The sequence below is a fragment of the Penicillium manginii genome (genome assembly GCF_028828005.1).
Source record: "Penicillium manginii strain IBT 31320 chromosome Unknown utg000007l:1.0-2284322.0:1.0-2285126.0, whole genome shotgun sequence".
NCBI classification, from domain to species: domain Eukaryota; kingdom Fungi; phylum Ascomycota; class Eurotiomycetes; order Eurotiales; family Aspergillaceae; genus Penicillium; species Penicillium manginii.
This window is the reverse complement of record NW_026643108.1, coordinates 2,170,697-2,188,134: the sequence shown is the minus strand read 5'-3', so window position 1 is coordinate 2,188,134 and position 17,438 is coordinate 2,170,697. Positions and strand designations below refer to the sequence as shown.

At 47.0% G+C, this 17,438-nt stretch overlaps 6 protein-coding genes across 6 annotated transcripts; 1 reads left to right on the top strand and 5 right to left on the bottom strand.

Annotated features, from left to right (window-relative positions):
- Nucleotides 1–494: 494 nt before the first annotated feature.
- N7533_010613 (uncharacterized protein) lies at nt 495–770 on the bottom strand (the record flags this gene model as incomplete). Its single annotated transcript, XM_057107263.1, has 1 exon — nt 495–770. The coding sequence occupies one exon, from the start codon at nt 768–770 to the stop codon at nt 495–497; it is 276 nt and encodes a 91-aa protein (XP_056956480.1).
- A 1,302-nt stretch (nt 771–2,072) lies between these two features.
- Nucleotides 2,073–4,400, bottom strand: N7533_010612 (uncharacterized protein; the record flags this gene model as incomplete). The annotated part of the gene is made up of 1 exon (XM_057107262.1): nt 2,073–4,400. The coding sequence occupies one exon, from the start codon at nt 4,398–4,400 to the stop codon at nt 2,073–2,075; it is 2,328 nt and encodes a 775-aa protein (XP_056956479.1).
- A 2,762-nt stretch (nt 4,401–7,162) lies between these two features.
- On the bottom strand, nt 7,163–7,708 carry N7533_010611 (uncharacterized protein; the record flags this gene model as incomplete). The annotated part of the gene is made up of 3 exons (XM_057107261.1): nt 7,163–7,267; nt 7,462–7,581; nt 7,682–7,708. The coding sequence occupies 3 exons, from the start codon at nt 7,706–7,708 to the stop codon at nt 7,163–7,165; spliced, it is 252 nt and encodes an 83-aa protein (XP_056956478.1).
- A 391-nt stretch (nt 7,709–8,099) lies between these two features.
- On the bottom strand, nt 8,100–10,328 carry N7533_010610 (uncharacterized protein; the record flags this gene model as incomplete). Its single annotated transcript, XM_057107260.1, has 1 exon — nt 8,100–10,328. One exon carries the CDS (start codon nt 10,326–10,328, stop codon nt 8,100–8,102), a length of 2,229 nt encoding a protein of 742 aa, XP_056956477.1.
- A 1,131-nt stretch (nt 10,329–11,459) lies between these two features.
- N7533_010609 (uncharacterized protein) lies at nt 11,460–12,239 on the bottom strand (the record flags this gene model as incomplete). Its single annotated transcript, XM_057107259.1, has 1 exon — nt 11,460–12,239. One exon carries the CDS (start codon nt 12,237–12,239, stop codon nt 11,460–11,462), a length of 780 nt encoding a protein of 259 aa, XP_056956476.1.
- Nucleotides 12,240–13,788: 1,549 nt separating this feature from the next.
- On the top strand, nt 13,789–15,189 carry N7533_010608 (VTA1 family vacuolar protein sorting-associated protein; the record flags this gene model as incomplete). The annotated part of the gene is made up of 4 exons (XM_057107258.1): nt 13,789–13,891; nt 13,956–14,056; nt 14,126–14,253; nt 14,313–15,189. 4 exons carry the CDS (start codon nt 13,789–13,791, stop codon nt 15,187–15,189), a joined length of 1,209 nt encoding a protein of 402 aa, XP_056956475.1.
- Nucleotides 15,190–17,438: the final 2,249 nt, after the last annotated feature.

The following is a 17,438-nucleotide window of genomic DNA, read 5'->3' as shown; positions in this document are numbered from 1 at the left end:
CGAGCTGTTCTGTGGTTGTAATCAACCACTGATCAGTGTTGGTATCACCAGCTAGGTCCTGTGTACACAGTTAAGTGAACAGTTTATGCTTCTAAAGCAAATGTTGATTGATTCGTGTATGATAGATGTGTGTCCGGTCAAGGCCAAATACCCCTGAATCCATGCGGCGGGAGCCGCAGCTTAGCAAGATTACGTACAACATGTCTTTGCTTATTCTGACGGGAGGATATATCCCGACAGACTGTTTCCGACTATTTGTACTGTATCGCTGGAAACTTGAGGCTAAGAATGTCAACTGTGGCTTCAATCAGGACATATCATGGCCAGAAGACACCTTGGTAGCCTCATTCTCATCCTCAGAGGAGTCGCAATTTATTAAGTATCCATGCGCGTTTTGCACCCTTCGTAGTGGCCCCGTTCTCTTTGAGGTATGATCTGGTAGCATCAAGACCCTTGTATTGAGGACTACCAGCATGGATCAACCATGTAAGCGGCTAGCAGTACATATCATCCAGTGAATTAACCTTGGCAGTTTTCTTCAGCAGAATTCGGGTGGCGCCGAGCGAGCCATATTCTGCAGCCCAGGAGAGAGGTGTTCGTTTATTATGATCAAGATCGTCGACAGGAGCACCGATGTCCAGCAGACTTTGAAGAAGCTCGGTGCAATCTCCCATCGCGGCAAAATGAATGAGCGACTTCTTATACGGGCCTCTGGGGTTGAATATGCCCGTGAGTTGGATCTCGTTGTGAGTTTTATCGAGGTAATTCATAATCTCTTTGTTCCCGCATATTCTTCAGGCGCTCAAACTCCTTATCAATGATGCTCGTGGTAGTTTGCGAAGCCCTGTGATCCTGATTATATTGTATGGTGTCGACACTGACGTCAAGAATGACATTCCAGACGGCACCCAAGCTGGGATTGAAAAATCGTAAGTTTTTATTTATAGGCTCTGAGATTTGAATCTTGGCATTCACCTTCAACTTTATGCCTTTCTATGCCTATCAGATTTCTGCCTTCCTGAAATAGTGTCTAATCCAGGAATGGTTAAACGCACCCTTTGGTTGTACGACCTGTATCCGAAGACTTCTTTGCCACAGAATCTGTTGCCGACTAATAAAGCATTTCTAGATAATGCTGTCAAAAACCAAAGTTTTTCGGAGGTCGAAGTAATAATGGAAAGGTGAGACTGACCAATCTGGAAACAACATTGCCTCATAAAAAATGAGTCTCACATGATTGATCCTCGGGGTGATAATTAACTTAGAAACCGATGCCGTAGAGGTCAGCAAATATCAATGGTGAAATTCATTATCAGGCCACATTAGGAGAATTCTGGGACCTGCAAAATCATCAGACAAGATCTAAGTCCAGCATGACCGCGAGCTCGCCGGTATTCACGGAAATTTCATTCCCCGAGACGCGCCAGGTCAATGTAACGACACCCAGTGCCGGCGCTTACAGTAATGTCTTTAGAGGCGGAAGTCCAATGGCCACACTCCTATGTATCAACTCTTTGAAAGACAGGAGCCCAGTTGATAAGTGTTGGTATCACCAGCTAGGTCCTGTGTACACAGTTAAGTGAACAGTTTATGCTCCTAAAGCAAAGGTTGATTGATTCGTGTATATGATCGATCTGTCTCCGGTCAAGGCCAAATACCCCTGAATCCATGCGGCGGGAGCTGCAGCTTAGCAAGATTACGTACAACATGTCTTTGCTTATTCTGACGGGAGGATATATCCCGACACTGGCAACTTTTCTTTTGTGCAAAGGCCTAGTGTCCCCAAGTAGGAAATGGACGAAGTAGGAAATGGACGAAGTAGGAAATGGACGAAGTAGGAAATGAACGAACGAACAAAAGGAATAAAGCGAACGAGCAAAAGCGAACGAACAAAAACGACTTCGATTATACTGTACTTTCCTTGTATCTGTAGGTCTCACGATACTATCCTATTGTCTCTCTACCTACCCCTCAACTCGCACTCGTAAGGTGTTTGTGCTGATGAACTTCTCTAAGGCCTTGTTGGGGTCTGCTTTGGTCATTGTATCTGCTGGGTTGTCGCTCCCGTTGATCTACCTTATTTCCATTATCTCTCTTTGCTCGTATGACTGGCGAAGTGCCATGATGTCGATTATGAGGTGTTTCTCCTTGGTGGTTCCGAGTTTGACGAGGTATTCGTAGAGAGAGTATGAATCTGTGTATACAATGGTAGGGATTTTCTTAAAACTAAGTTGGTCCATGATTATCTTGATTGTTGTGCCGATTGCAATTGCCATGTCGATACCTCCCACCATCCTATAGATCTCCGATGCCAGGATGCTCCTGGTGACGCGTTTGCTCTTGGTTGAGCTCCAATGGATTAAGTTTCCGGTGATCTTAAATTCCTCATTCTTTGTGGACTCGTTTGCGAGGATGATCTTATATCCGATCTGGGAGCTGAAATCTTTGTTGTTTGTGAATGATCCATCGACGAATACGAAGAGCTTTGTAGTTGATAGGTCTATCGCGATGTATTTGATGCCTCTGTCCAGGTTCTTTATTTGCCACATGATGCGTTTGTTCAACGCGTTGACGTCGGCTTCCGTAGGATTCTGGTGTTGGGCGGCAACGGATAGGTCGAATGTAGCTTCCGGCTGGCAGATCGTTGCAATGTACGCCCCGCGAGCACGTTGTTCCATGTATACGTGTTTGAAATCCGTAGATTTATGGTCGATGGGCTTGAGTCTCTTACCCTGCTCCTTCTGGCGTAACTCAACGGCAACGTCTCCATCATTTTGTGTCAGGATGTAGCTATTGAATATCAGTGGGTCCTCTGGAGATAGTGTATCCTTGGGCTTAGCGCTGAACTTTGCCTCCACTAATTCCTTTTCTTTAAGCTTGGCAAAATCGTCGGACCCTAAAATCAGAGTGTCATCGGTTTGTATTCCGATAACACCAAAGACTGCCTTTGCTGTCGAGATCAAAAGACATGGGTCATAGGTAGATGTGACCATTTTAAGCCTTTCCCGGTGATGCTTGTGGTACGTTGCCCACCAATGGGTTCCGGCTTCAGGGATACTGTATAATGGTTTCCGCACTACCATAATTGTGCCTTCTAGGAACTTGCTCTTGATCTCCTTGGGGAGATGCGCCAGAATCAGTCGGTTCAATGAGGTTATTGACTGGACATATGTCTGTGTGATGTCCCGGATCGATAGGTAGATGTTCCTTTCGCTAAGTGACGGGGCTAGTGCAACGATGACACGTTGGCTAGCTCGCTGAATGGTCGGGGATTGAGTGAGAATCATCTCCTTTCCTTCGTTATTGTAGGCCTGGATGACGAGTCGTGACTTCTCGAAAGGCGTACCCGTGGCTTTGCCCTTGATTTCATTGACTAAATGCGAATTGAAGATGTGTGCGTCAGCGTGCTTGACTGGGTCGTATTGCAAGAAGTCGAACATGCCTCTGGCTATCAGTCCTTCAATCTCCTCGTTCCGAGATTGATTGAATGGCAATCCAGGGGTCGTGATGACACCTTCATTCCTCAAGTTGATGGACAGTTCCATGTCGGCTCGTTCTTTGTTTGTTATGAGCGCCGTTGAAACTTCTTGTTCTTCCTGGATGGCCTTGATGAACTGGTCCTCGAGGTCTTGGTGATTAACAGCATGTCGTGGAGTGCTTCGCCGCACGGATGCCTGCGGCTTCGGCTTGTTCTTCGAATCTGGTGGTCGTCCTCGGCCTCGTTGTAAAGAAGTGTTGCTCGCGGGAGTTGTCGAGGGATCGTTTTCGTTCTTCCCCGGTAAGATACTTCGACCAGCATCCTGGTCGTCCACAGATATAGCATCTCCCTTAGGGGGACCCTTGATTGCCTTGTTGACTTCCCCGGTAGTCTCCTCGCGGTCCTGATCCACGAAATGGAGCGAGGTCACGGTTGTTTCCGGATCTGTAGCTTCCTCTTTACTGGTTATAACCTCCGCGGCTGTATCGAGCGTTGCGAATCTGGCTTCTTCCTTTCTCTGGTCGATTCGTTCGACGTGTGGTTTCGCAACATCGGTTCGTAGGGTTTGGGGATTTGATGGATCCACCGAAGTAGCTCGTGCTGCTGGGGCATTTGGTTGGATGGTTGGTGATCGGTCGCGTGCAGGGTTCCGTCTGGAGTTGAAGCTATCTGCGCGCTCCTTTAGATGGTCCTCGATGTCTTCTTTGGTCCATTCCTGCTGAGTGATCTCTTGGAGACAGTCGTATAGTCCCTTCGCATAAGATATCCCTGGACCTACCCTGATCCATACTCCGTGGGTAGTCAGGTGAATTCGAACCATTTTCAATGCGGCCCTGTTGGCCACCTTGAATGTGCCTAGGGTCCATCCATTAAACTCCTCGCGAAAATCGTTCCATAGGGCACGGTCGGTAATGCGCATCATGTTCCATGCCCGTAGTACACAAGTTATATGGCCGTTTAGTATTCCTTCCGTTTGGTTCTTTTCATCCAGTGTATCGACGGATTTCCCCCCATGTCTTCTCCTCGATGGGATACGGGAGGTTGTCCGGGATTGGCAGCATGGCTGTTCAGGCGAGGGTAACAGTGGGTGGAATGGATCAACGAATTGAGTGTTAGGTTGCGTGTCGTGACGGTACTGCAAGTGTTTCCCGTTAACGCCTTGTTCGCGTGATGGACGCAGATCTTCGTTGCGGTTTCAACTGTAGATCTTTTGGAAATCCTCCGTGTCTCAAAGATACTGCATCCGTTTCCCAGTGAGATACTTTGATATCCTTTAGCACACCTTCCGCAATGAGGGTACTGCAACCGTTTCCCCGTTCCCTTGCGGTCAATGCCTCTTCCAGGTCGTGTAAACCGAGCTGTTCTGTGGTTGTAATCAACCACTGATCAGTGTTGGTATCACCAGCTAGGTCCTGTGTACACAGTTAAGTGAACAGTTTATGCTTCTAAAGCAAAGGTTGATTGATTCGTGTATATGATAGATGTGTCTCCGGTCAAGGCCAAATACCCCTGAATCCATGCGGCGGGAGCCGCAGCTTAGCAAGATTACGTACAACATGTCTTTGCTTATTCTGACGGGAGGATATATCCCGACAGTTTCCCAGAGGAAGGGTGGGTCGGGACTGATGTTAGACATCTCCTCGTCGTCAGGTGCTGCGATGGCTCGCTCTGTCTAGCACGGGTCCGGGTCATGGCTGCGACAAGGCTTCAGATCGGACATGTGACAAGAGGTTCGTAGCCGTCGGAATCCGGCAAGTTACTAATACATTGACAGGTAAGCCTTGATCGAAAGGGGTGATGCTGTAGAGATGAAAACACTTTGGATTGTTACAGTATGGCTAACCGGAGGGCATCAAGACTTCCTGAATTAAGCCAGCTAAATACGCCAGGCAATTGGCCGTTTCAACAAAGTCTTAAAACGAAGGTGCAAGCTTATTCGGAGTCAGTAGCTTGGCCCATCAGGCTGGTGCATCTGGCTTCATTTCGAGGATGATAGGACCATCCGGCTCGGTCGTGTCGAGTGGAATATTGAGATTTCACCTAGCTGAGAAAGGATATCAGCGGTATTTCTGAAGGAAAAAGAGCCACAAACGGATAGACACCGCACTGAGTTTCAAAACGCAGTCACGGGCGTTGGGAATAGGCAGTGGCAACGCTTGGGGCAATTTACAAGACATGGGCTGGCTCATAGTGAAACAATCGACTTCCTATACAGTGAAGCGTCAGCACAGGCTAACTACATTCGAAACCGACATATTGATCGAAACTTAGATTGCCAGCTACTGCTTTGCACGAATCCTAGTTTTGGTCGAGTCGGATAAGTAGTGGATGGTTTCGATCTATGGTAAAACACCAGTAGGTAGCTTATGGAGGCCCTTCATAACTCATCGTCTTCGCAACCTGAGTTATTATCGAGACCATTCCAGTCCCGTTAACTGAACTCCCAAAGTAATAGTCGAGATGGAACTGATATCAAACATTGTTTACGTTAGCATGGTCTCAATTGATCGGGCAACTAAACTTGAGTGCCGTCTACAGTTTTCATTGTTGAGCATAGACAGACTAGGAGCGGTACAATAGGTCAGTTCAAGCACAAGTACATGAGAGTTCGGGGTTGGGTCAGTCCATACTGGAGAGAGCAGCTGGCAAAGTCGATAAGTGATCGATATCCTTTGCTCCAGGACGACAAGGGAATGACTAAGAACGACCGGTCTGCTAGCGAGAGTTTGGGTACTTATAGCATTGCATCTAACCCTTACTCTCGAGCCGATGTAACAATTCTTGCGAATTGTGAGGGTTTCAACACCGCTGACCCTCAGATTTCAGCTAGTTCAACAGTTCCGCATTGATGCTACGCTGTATCCAGACGCATTTCGGCTTCTTGATGATTGAGTATATGAATAACCCTTCGTCACTGTTGGCACCATTTCAACACCCTCAGTGGTCCGCAGAAAAGTGCTGAGAACCTGTTTCAACATTCATCAACACGGGCCTGCACTTTATCGCTACCAGAGGTGGCACAACAGCGGCCACCTCATTCAAATATATTCACAGATCATGAGCATTCATTTCGCAGTTCAAATGTTGAATGATTTCTACGTTGTCGTCGTCTTTTTTCTCCTTTTTCTTTTGTTAGAGTTTCAGGCTAAATCAAAGTCTGAGTTGCATGTATGTGAGTGCCTATACACAGTGACGGATCTGCCCATTCTCCACGGGGCAGCTGCAGTTTATCCTGATAAGCTCTCAAAGCAATCGTGCAGCGAAGAAATGCAGGACACTTTATTGGGATGCCAGAGAACTGAAATCAGCATGCAGATAAAAATTCGTCTTATAAGGATTACAATCTCTGCAGCGTACAGCCCAGCTTTTCAAGCTATGATCACACGCAGTATAGAAGCGGAGTTACACTTCCTCATCTGAAAACGTGATTTGGAGGTGTTCCGACATTTAACACTCAGCGATCGTTTTTGCTGATGTTGACTGATGTTGACTGAAGTCCTACTACATTCAGCAGCTTTGGCAATCTCTGAGGTAATTGGTCATTTTCTAAACACCGTATTCTCAATCATTCATAACTTTTAAAAGAGTAGTCATACTTCTGTGCATGATGAAATTGATAAAGCAGATTACCCCGCATAAAATGCATGTGATCTCGTTTCATGACAATTACTTGATCTGCCAGGTCTATTTCTGCTCGACGTCTGGACTCTCCTCCTGATCTGATGCAACTTTGTAGAGCTCTTTACTTTGGCAGTATTCTGACTTAGGCCCGAAATGATCATCATGCTTCTGTGACATGAACATAATGACCGTACTATTATAATTAGTTGAGCCAAGCTTCATGGATATTCTGACTGTCGAGGAGGAGACAAACCCAATAACACAGAAAACCCAACCAGGTCATGCGAGGACAACAGATGCAACGGCTTTTGGATTCGTACGGTAGGCTGAGTACCAGTTAGAAAAACTCTCGCCATACAAACGTGGGCAGAGGAAGGTAAGCCTTTACTCAAAGCCGGCTTCTTGGCGGTCTCGCTCCAATATTCCCGTGCCAATGCAACATCCGTTCCAGTGATTTCTGCTTCGTGCATCACAGTGATTACCTATCTCGCCAATTCATGATTAGCGACCGGAACGGGGAAAGAATCGTCTGGCGCAGGAATAATATGTTCCCTTGGGTCGTGGCATTGGTGGATCTCGTACCGAAATGGTCAGAGCAGAGCCCAGCATCATGAACGTACTGATCACCGCACATATTCTCCATGCTAGTCGAACGGCCCGGCTCTCATGCCGTTCGGGCCAGAAGAGGTCGAAGAAGAAAGCAGCTCCGAATACCCATGCGACACAGATTCCGACAAAGATATTATAGGAAAACCCGCCAATAAAATCATTATTGTGGATTTTAACGCCTGGGTGCTGGCCTTGCAAAGTTGCCACCATGATATATTTCATGAAGGAAGCTGGCCAGTACGTCCTCATCACAATATTTTGAAGACCAACTAGCAATGCTGTCGAGTCTCCATAATGATTTTGGCCATTTGCCCCCACTGCCACGCTCAATGCAACCGGAAACCAACCGAGCCTCCTCGATTTCACTACCAACCAGCACCGACCAGGAAGGTTATCCTACAGGACGCACTGGCCAGTACGTGAGGGACCTTGACTTTCGGCGAGGGCGATCTGTTTCAACCCCCGCGTGGTCCTGTCGATATCCACCTAAGGACTGTACGGGAGAAGACGATTCCGGCGGAAGGTAGTCGCTAAATTGGGTTCCGCACCACTTCCAAAGTACATTTGCCAGCTGCTGCCGATGCAGTGGTTTAGCGACACTGTCACTCATGCCCCTGGCCAGGTAGGTCTCGGCATCGCCCTTCAAAGCGTTCCCTGTCAGCGCAATGATAGGCACAGCGGCATTCATTTTGCGAATATGCTCTGTCGCCGTCAAGCCGTCCATGACCGGCATATTGATGTCCATCAAGATCAGGTTGTAGGCGAGTGGCTTTGATTTCACCATTCGCACAGCTTCTGTACCGTCCCAGGCGGCATCCAACTGTTCAAATCCGAGACTATTCAGAAGCTTCAGCATGATAGTGTGATTGATCTTGTTGTCCTCGACTAGCAGGATATGCGTCTGCGGGGCAACCACCTGGAGAAGGGCAGAAGTATCAAGGGGCGTTTCGTCTTCCCATGAGCGCGACTGAGTTGCTTGAAAATTCGATGTATCGACGCGACCCATCTTTACGGCCATCCAAAATACGTTGCCCGGCCCGTCGGGATTCGCATGGAAGCCAACCGTTCCATTCATCAACTCGGCTAAAGTTTTGCAGATCGAGAATTCCAGCCTAGTAGCCGGAAAACTCTTGGTGGCTGAGCCTGCAAATTGGGTTAAGGGTTCGAAGAGAGAATTGATTGTATCATGTGGGACGCCGACTCCGGAATCCACTACCCGAGCCGTGATGATATATGTCTCAGGATCATCCTCATCCACGGTGTACGTGACATCGACGCGGACATATCCGCGTTCTGTGAATTTCACCGCATTGCTGACCAGATTCTGCAGAACCTGCCGGAACCGTAGCCGATCGCCTTTTACGTTTTGGGGAAACTGGGGGGCAACGGTACACCCTAAGGCTACCCCGGGCTTTGTCCCCGACTTGCATTTGCGGGTCACCATGCTGACCTCGTTGGGAATACTGAAGATATCGGTATGCAGAAGTAAAGGATCCGACGACATTTGGGAGTAGTCCAGCAAGTTGTTTATCACCTGCATGAAGAACTTGACTGAGCCCTCGATCATGGATGCATATTCGCGCTGGTTGTCATTCAACGGTGTATCCATAAGCATGGCCAGAGCTAGAGACATCCCGTTCATCGGGGTACGCAGCTCATGCGACACGTTGGCCAAGAAACGAGACTTCAGATTGGATGATTCTTCGAAAGCATCGATGAGGTGCGCTTCAGCTGCTTTATGTCCAGTCATGTCACGGGTGACCTTCACAAATCCCACATGGCGGCCATATTGATGGGTCGCCGTGATCATCACATTGGCCCAGAATCGTGTGCCATTTTTCCTGTAACGCCATCCTTCATCCTCCACCTTGCCCTCCTGTAAACAAATCTCCAGCTCCCGAGCGGGCTTGTTCTTCTTGCAGTCCTCGCGCCCATAAAAGATGGAGAAATGCTGGCCGATAATCTCTTCGGCTGTGTACCCCTTCAAAGTCGCAGCCCCCGAGTTCCAAGTCGTGATGTGACCCTGTGTATCCAACATGAAAATTGCATAGTCCTTCACGGCGTCGACGATAATTCTGTACAGCTCGTTTGGATAGACCTGTTCCCCCATGACATTCAATCCAGCCATTTCACGCTTCGCCTTTTGCACCTCCATGAGTACGTATATCATGTCATCGCCATCAAAAATCGGTGTTATGCGGAGTGCGGTGTCTACCTCGTTCTGCCCGACGCGAAGATTGTCGATCACTTGAACGGCCCGTGTGGTGATAGCCATACCCAGCGCACGACTTAGCGATGCGATGTTTGGAGCCAGGATTACGCGTGGTGTCAACGCGTACACGCTGATGTTTATTATCTGGTCCCGAGGCGCATTGGACAAAGCCTCGTAGCTCTCAGAGACTTCCACTACTTGCAGGGAGCCGTCTAATACAATCGTTGGTGTCGGTGTGCAACGGTAGATCCGTAGAATTGTATGACCGATGCATGTGCTACTCGGCACGCCGGCCGCAATTGCAGGATTCTGGGGAGCCTCGTGCTCAGGAGCCACTGTCTGGGCCGTAGGTTTGGCAGTCAAGGTGACATTTCTGGCCCCAAAGTCTTCCTCTTGGTCCAAATCCATCGTCGGATCAAATCGGTCCTAACCACTCTGAGGGAACAGGAGTCGAATGAGCGAATGACTGTGATTCGTTCAGTCAGTTGGTATCAAACGGTCAGAAAGAAGGAATATTAGCTTGGGGTATAAAGAGACTGGCGAACAAAAACGGCGAAATGCCAAGCACGCTAATGTTATGGGATAGCTCGGTTGCTGGAATTTTTTAGCGAGGGCACAGCGAAGGTCGTGTGCTCAGTGGCGTAACCAGGGGCCATGGACGAAAGGCCTCCTGCGCATATTTTCAAAGGTGGCGTGCTGCTGGTGCTTGGGCGGAATTAACTATCTAAACCGACTAAGAACAAGTCACCAGACCCCCAACGAATCACATTTGCCCAATGCCAGACTCAGAAATCCAAAGCTCAACTTTCGGGTTCCATCATGTTCCAGACTAGTTTTACGGAGCTACATTAAGTTAAAACTCAAGCTAGGCTACATATGGCCACGGGGACATATTGGCCCAGTGCCAGAAACTGTATTTAGGTAATTTGATGATCTACCAGAAATATATCAAGAAAAAATATTGGAACTTGCTTTGACCATATTCGGTTTGGCGCTAAGTGAGTGGGGCGCTAGGAAAGAAAGCGTGAGTGACAAGGGGGTAATCTTTTTTTCGAATTCTACTGTAGAAACTATTGTAGTTCAGAGGTATGAATTGTTGTTTTACTCTAGGAGGAAAGATGAGGCTATATATACGACGTGTAACCAAGTTGATTTCCAATCAACTTGGTCTTCTGTATAGACACCACGGAGTTAATTGCGATGGTTCGGCTTGATTCCTGATCTGCACCAGCCTCATATCACAACAGAAACAATATGCTGATACGAAAGGATAGTTCGGGAAAAAAGAAGGCATAAGAGAAAGGAAGAAGAAAAGAATCCGGGAAAGATAACGTTAACGCAAGAACAAAACTCAAAAAGGCTATTAATCTCCCAAGTTAAAAACCATCCCATAATAAAGCTTCGAATCTATAGGCTAAACCTAGCATGTATAGCCGCTCAATCTGCCTTCCCTGGTTTACCAAGATAGAGAGATATAACTGCCGGCAACGACATGATTCTTTTTCTTTGTTATTTGATGAAACCACAGTAAATTGCCTGTTAAACATCACTTGCAGTATCCTCACGAAGGACCCTTCCCGTCATCTGCTCCACGTACCGCTTGATGTACCCCTCACACTGTGAATGCTTTAGTATTTCAAGTCGCAGACCCAACACCTGGTATTGTAACCTTTTGGTACCAGCCAACAGTTCCTTGTTCCTAGCGGCTTGTGTTTTCAGAGTCAATTCGTCCTGCTGGTCCTGCAGTTTTCTTTTTTGACGGCATCGTTTCGCTGCTTGACAGTTACGTTTAAGCAGCAGTTCATGATGGGCTAGGGTCATTAATGGTTTTGATGGTTGCATGGTTGATTCGGTATTGGAGGTGATGCTGCCATTTATCTGCTCAGGCTTTGGCTTAGTATGTTCGATAAAAGTGATGGAGCTTTCTCTGTCCTTATTCGGGCCGTTGCATTGTGTTTTTATATTCAAGGAGGTGTATTCTTGCGCGGTCTTTAAAATTTCGGTCTGTCTTAAAGCCGATGGTGCAATGCACGATATGCTAAATCTCTCATTAAAACAGTTCTGTGATATGTTCTGTTTGAGTTGGAGGGGAGAATATAGTTGTATTGATGATGCGTCCAAGCTGAGGTTTACTGACTTTGGGAAGATCTGATTGAATTCTCCCGGTGACAAAACTGGCGGTGGCGAAATGAGGGGTAAACCGCAGAGTGAGTCATCTTGTGACTCGGTGGTGATGGTGTCGAATGGGATCATGTTCAAGTCGTCGGGGCGTAGACTGTCAATTCCGTTGAGCCACGTAATGTTTCTGAGGTTCCCCATTGTCGTCGTTGCTGTTGCCGACTCAAAATCCGAAAGCTTATGGAGAGTTCGAATTATTATGTGCTAGGTTTAAATGGGCTGAAGAATCTTTTGATTTGCCTGGCCATATAAGTAGTTCACGAGAACTAGCAATGTAAGCCACGGCGGAATTTCGTTTCATATATACCAGTTTACTATAGATAGTGCACGAAAATTGCTGGACGAGCCAATTAATCTATAACCCTGTCAAGTCATTGCACAAAATAGAATCAATTATTTGCTGGGGGTCAAGATTTCAATCCAAGTAAAACACGTCCTCGAATTTCCCCGCGCTGTCCGGTGACTCACTCTCTTAGGACTTTCACAAAAATCAACCGGATATTTGGGCCATCGAGTGAGAAGGCTTGGGAGCCTAGTCACCTACCTCGACCCTTAGAGTTTGCTTTCTTACTAGACCAAAATACGAATACATATGTACTTAGCCTAGTGGATGGGGTTTACAATCAATCGCGGAGCAATACGCAGGCTACAGCAATTGTATATTTCCATGCACACACATGTACGTTGTAACTACTACTTCCGAAAAACAGACTTAGAGCTTCGTCAAATCTTGTCGTGACCGAATTGCCGTTCGCGTTGTTAGGCTGCCCTCGTGGCGCGCGGCTTCGAACTCGTCGTGACGCCTCGGCGAAGTCTAGAACGGCCTCGACCGCCCTAGCCCGGGACATATGTGCCCATCAACCTCTCAGTCACCACGCTCTCTAACTCCATCGCCGTCGCTGCGGCCTGGCACCATATTCACCGCAAATTCGTCAGCATGTACCCCGAACGTGACTTATCTAGGTTTTGTTGGTATATTATGAGGAAATTGTCAGCTTTGAAGGAATACAAAGTGGTCTCCGGTCACACTGTCAGCTCGGATGGGAAGTGGGACCCTAAGAGCCGAATCGCTCGATTTTTTTTTTTTCATTTTATTTGATTTTATTTTTACTTTACTTTAACTCATTTACTAAAAAACCAAAAAAAAAATCTCTTTATTCATTTCAGCTATGTCTGCCGAGTAGAGTCTCCGAGTTTTTTTGGCGTTGGCAATGAAAACACATTTTTCTACGTCTTAGCGGAACGCAGGAAACGGCCACACCCACCACCTTTCGCCGGGACTCATTAGCCATATATCAGCACTTGCTAAAAGTGTATGGACTAGTATGCATTCAGGACGATTAAGACAAAGCGGAATCAGTTCGGGATAAAAAGATTGACTGATTGAATCGAAATAAGCATTCGATCGAGGGCAGGTTGGAATACCTCTGTATGTTGCGTATACTCGGTGGTTAACACATCGAGGTTCCTAGTTGAATCAATTTACCATACAAAACACAAGCAAATGTGGGTGCCTGGTGAATCAATCGCTTCCTACTGGTAATTTACCACTCCATGCGCTGACATGTAAACTCGGGCTCCTGAGAATTGGAGCTTTCGCCTCCGCAGGCAATGATGTCATCGCTATCAACCACCATGATCAGGCGCCTCTCCTGGGTCTCATTCATTCTTCCTATCCCATACCTTGGACATGGCGAAAATTATTCCAGAGGGGCTGAGATCCACTGACATTGGCCTCTTTGCCATGAGAGCAGCCCAGATCGAGAAGACCAAGCCCGTGATTGCCTACTGGTGTGAGTCTCAACCCCCTGGATGTTGCAGTGCATGTTGGAGCTTACTGAATCGCCAATATCGCAGGCAATTTTCACATAGTAAATCAGATCATCGGACGGGGCCTTCATACTTCCAACGATGAAATTAAAATTTACACCACCAACCTGGTGGATAAGCTTGAGCAGGTTCGCCGAATCCCCCAACTCGACCCCTTACCTGCTCTTTACATGACTGACAACGACACTGTGGAATAGTTCAAAATCGAGCATTCTGACGATGATTTGGTGGTGGATAGCGTTGCGGCGAGTGCTCTAGTCGAGCGCTTTGGGTCGGAAATCTTTGCTCGCGCTGAGGCTGCTATGAACGTTAACAATGTCACGAAGTGAGCTCTCAACTGTTGCCTGTGGCTACCAAGATGCCTCTTCGCTGATTTGACACTAGGCAAACTGCAGATACATTCCAGGCGGCGGCTCTATTTCTCCAATTATGTCAAATCTGGGGAGCTCTGAGCCCGAAGATTGCCGGAAGGATCAAGTTTGGAAAGTATCATGCAGTCCGAATTGTGAAGGCGATCAAGAATGGTGAAGATCCCAACATGACGAATCCTGTGCCAGAAGAGGAAGAAAACGAATCAATTGCCACTCAGGAGGTTGAAACATTCGATGGGTCGGTAGCCGAACGGCCCTCTCGACCCAGACAGCCGCCAATCGAGCAATTACCAGAAGAACCCGACCAGCTAAAAGGGCGGGAGCTAGCCCAGCAATGGCCCCTTAATGAGCCGCTTCAGTGGCCGCCTGCAACCTCGACTTCTGATATTCCTTTTGTACTCGGCGATGTCCCTGGTTCTCCTGCGCGAACAAAGGACATTGGCAACCCACACCCAGGAGACTTAAAACCTTACTCAACCCCGGCGAAAATTGGGTGCTTGTCTTCAGTGCCGAACCTACCAGGTATGCCCAGGGCCTCAGCCTTCGGCAGAGCCAATGCCACGCGCTATTCTCATGCCGTGCACCCTTTCCCACCACGAGCTGCGAGTTCTTCAGTCGCCGTACTGGCCCCAGCTTCGTTCCATGACCTATCGGGTGCTAGCTCTGATCTTCTGCATCCTGCAACTATACCACCTGCAGTTGTACGTGCACCTGTCGCTCATGTGCCCGCTGCACCATCAAGTGAACCATCACAGTCGGTTGACGACCAGTCTATCTCTATGGCACAGAAACATGCTCACTGGGCGCTCTCTGCCTTGACGTTCGATGACGTTGACACGGCCATAAAGGAGTTCAAGAACTCTCTGAGACACCTGGGTGCAACGTGTTAATATTGCTCTTTTTGCAATGCTCCAATTCTTTGTTCTCGCATGAATATACTTGTCTTATTTATCTCAGTGACGTTGATATTGGCTTTTATGGCCATACGAGTCGTCATATTGTAGTCTTTCTCCGGCATTTTTTCTGTGTTTATGCCCTGGTCTGCAACGTCGCCCATTCAATATTTGAGGATATACAAGTGCTCTGGAAGACGACCTGGATGGTCAGTAGTTGAGAGGCTTTGAGAAATCACTGACCAAAAGCAGTAGGCGAGAGACGCTTGAACCAAATGAAGCTCCCAAGGCGCATGATCCAGACTTTGAACCCATCAGTGAGGATTATGAGACCACTCGTCGGGTGAACGAAAGTCATGAGGCCGCAGATGAAGGGAAGATTGGCCAGATATCGTACTGGAAAGTATCTCCTTTGAATGATCACAAGCAGGATATTGGCAACGCAGAAATGGCAGTGAAGGGACATTGCAGCCACTTCAACCACACAGCTTAGTGCGAGATCCCAGAAGGGGCCTTGGTTCAGAGTGTGGATACCGTCTACTATATTAGAGAGCTACAAAATATAATCCAGTCAATAAAGTAAGGATCATAATTAATACATAATTTTTCCAAATGTCTACGAAAAGAGAGCCAGTCAGATCAACACTCACAAATATTAACGCCTACAAGTATTTCGGAAGGTCAAAACATCCAGGAACGGTTCAATATAGTGGATAGGGACAACTAGTTTGCTCTGCGGGTTATAGCGGGAGCCTGTTCGGGCCTTGTCTTAGGCCCTTTCTGGGATTCGGTGAGGCCTAGCGACGAACGTAACCATGGACTCTACAGATTTAAAGCCAAACTGTAGGTTATTAGATACACTGGCAAAATCCCCAAGATGGAGGCAAGGGCACTGAAAGGGCGCAATCATAACGTTCATATTAAGCGCTTAGTGGCAGTCTTGACCGGGCTCCGTGCGGTAGCCGGAAATACAGAGCCTTGGTTGGCCCGAATGATCGTCTGCGTTCCGTCGATGCATTTGGTCCTAGCTTTAGCGACGATCGCTCTAGGCCCCACTCGCCCACCTAAACCGTAGATGACGACAGACCAGTCACGAGGACTGTTGCAATAAAACTATAAAGCAGCAAACGTAGAGACATTTTGCGAGTCAAGTGGTGGTAGTAGAAACAAGTATGTAAACATGGCGAGGGCAAGAAAATGAAGCTAAAGGGGAGGGGTTTGTTGAGCTTTGAATCTTTTTCGTTTTCAATGGTGCTATAATACTTTCTACATTATTTGCCAGTTTTGGTCTTTTTAACAGGCACTCTGGAAAAATGTCTATTGTCTCAACAACTTCATTGCCATGCCATGAGCCTCATCTTTGGCATTCTCTTGAAGAATCCCTGCCTCGTACTAGACCTGTACATGGGCCGGCCCATGGGTTTTCTTGGCGGCCCATGGGCTGGCCCATTTGGCCCATTTAGCCCCCAAATTTGCATAAATTATATGCAAGATATTCAATATTAATAGTGGTATTTGATAGTGTTCTAATTATACAGCTTTAACTATGGCAAATTACTAAATAGATTACCATTCACCAAATATATTGTAAGTCAAAAGATATATATTTCTTTACTCGCAAGCTAGTAGGCCTTCTTGCTTTGATCGTTTGTGAATTCGATGTAGTTGAGAACTTAGGTTTTCCTAGATTTTTTAATACTATAGGGAGCGCAGTAGTCTGATTCGATTCTCTATATTTTTAAATTAATTAATACTACTTTGGTGGTGGCTTAAATCCATTAAAATATTAACATCGGAGGGTGAAAAAAAAATTCGATGCCGACATCTAATCCGCGGGGGATAGCACTTCACGAATATCTAGGCTGAATGGGCCGGCCCATGGGCTGGCCCATTAAATTAACCAATCAGAGACCCTTAATATGGAGTCTCCTGGCTAAGTTGCTAATCAGACTAGAGCTGCGTACACAACGCGTCCCCCCTGAGTCTCTGCTTTATTGATCTTTCAGCTAAATAGAGAGTATGTACTTGTAGAATAAAATAGTTCGTAACCTCTTTCTCTACTCTCTTCTATCTATTCAACAATCCTCGTTCTTTAATTAATTGCCTATTCTTCATTATGCCTGAAATCCAATTACCAGAGATAACCCTTACAGATGATAGCGAGGCATGTGATGTTGATGATTCATCTTTCCTGGATCTTTACTCTGACAGTATTGCGCCTGAGCACTCTGCAAGTCAAACAACAC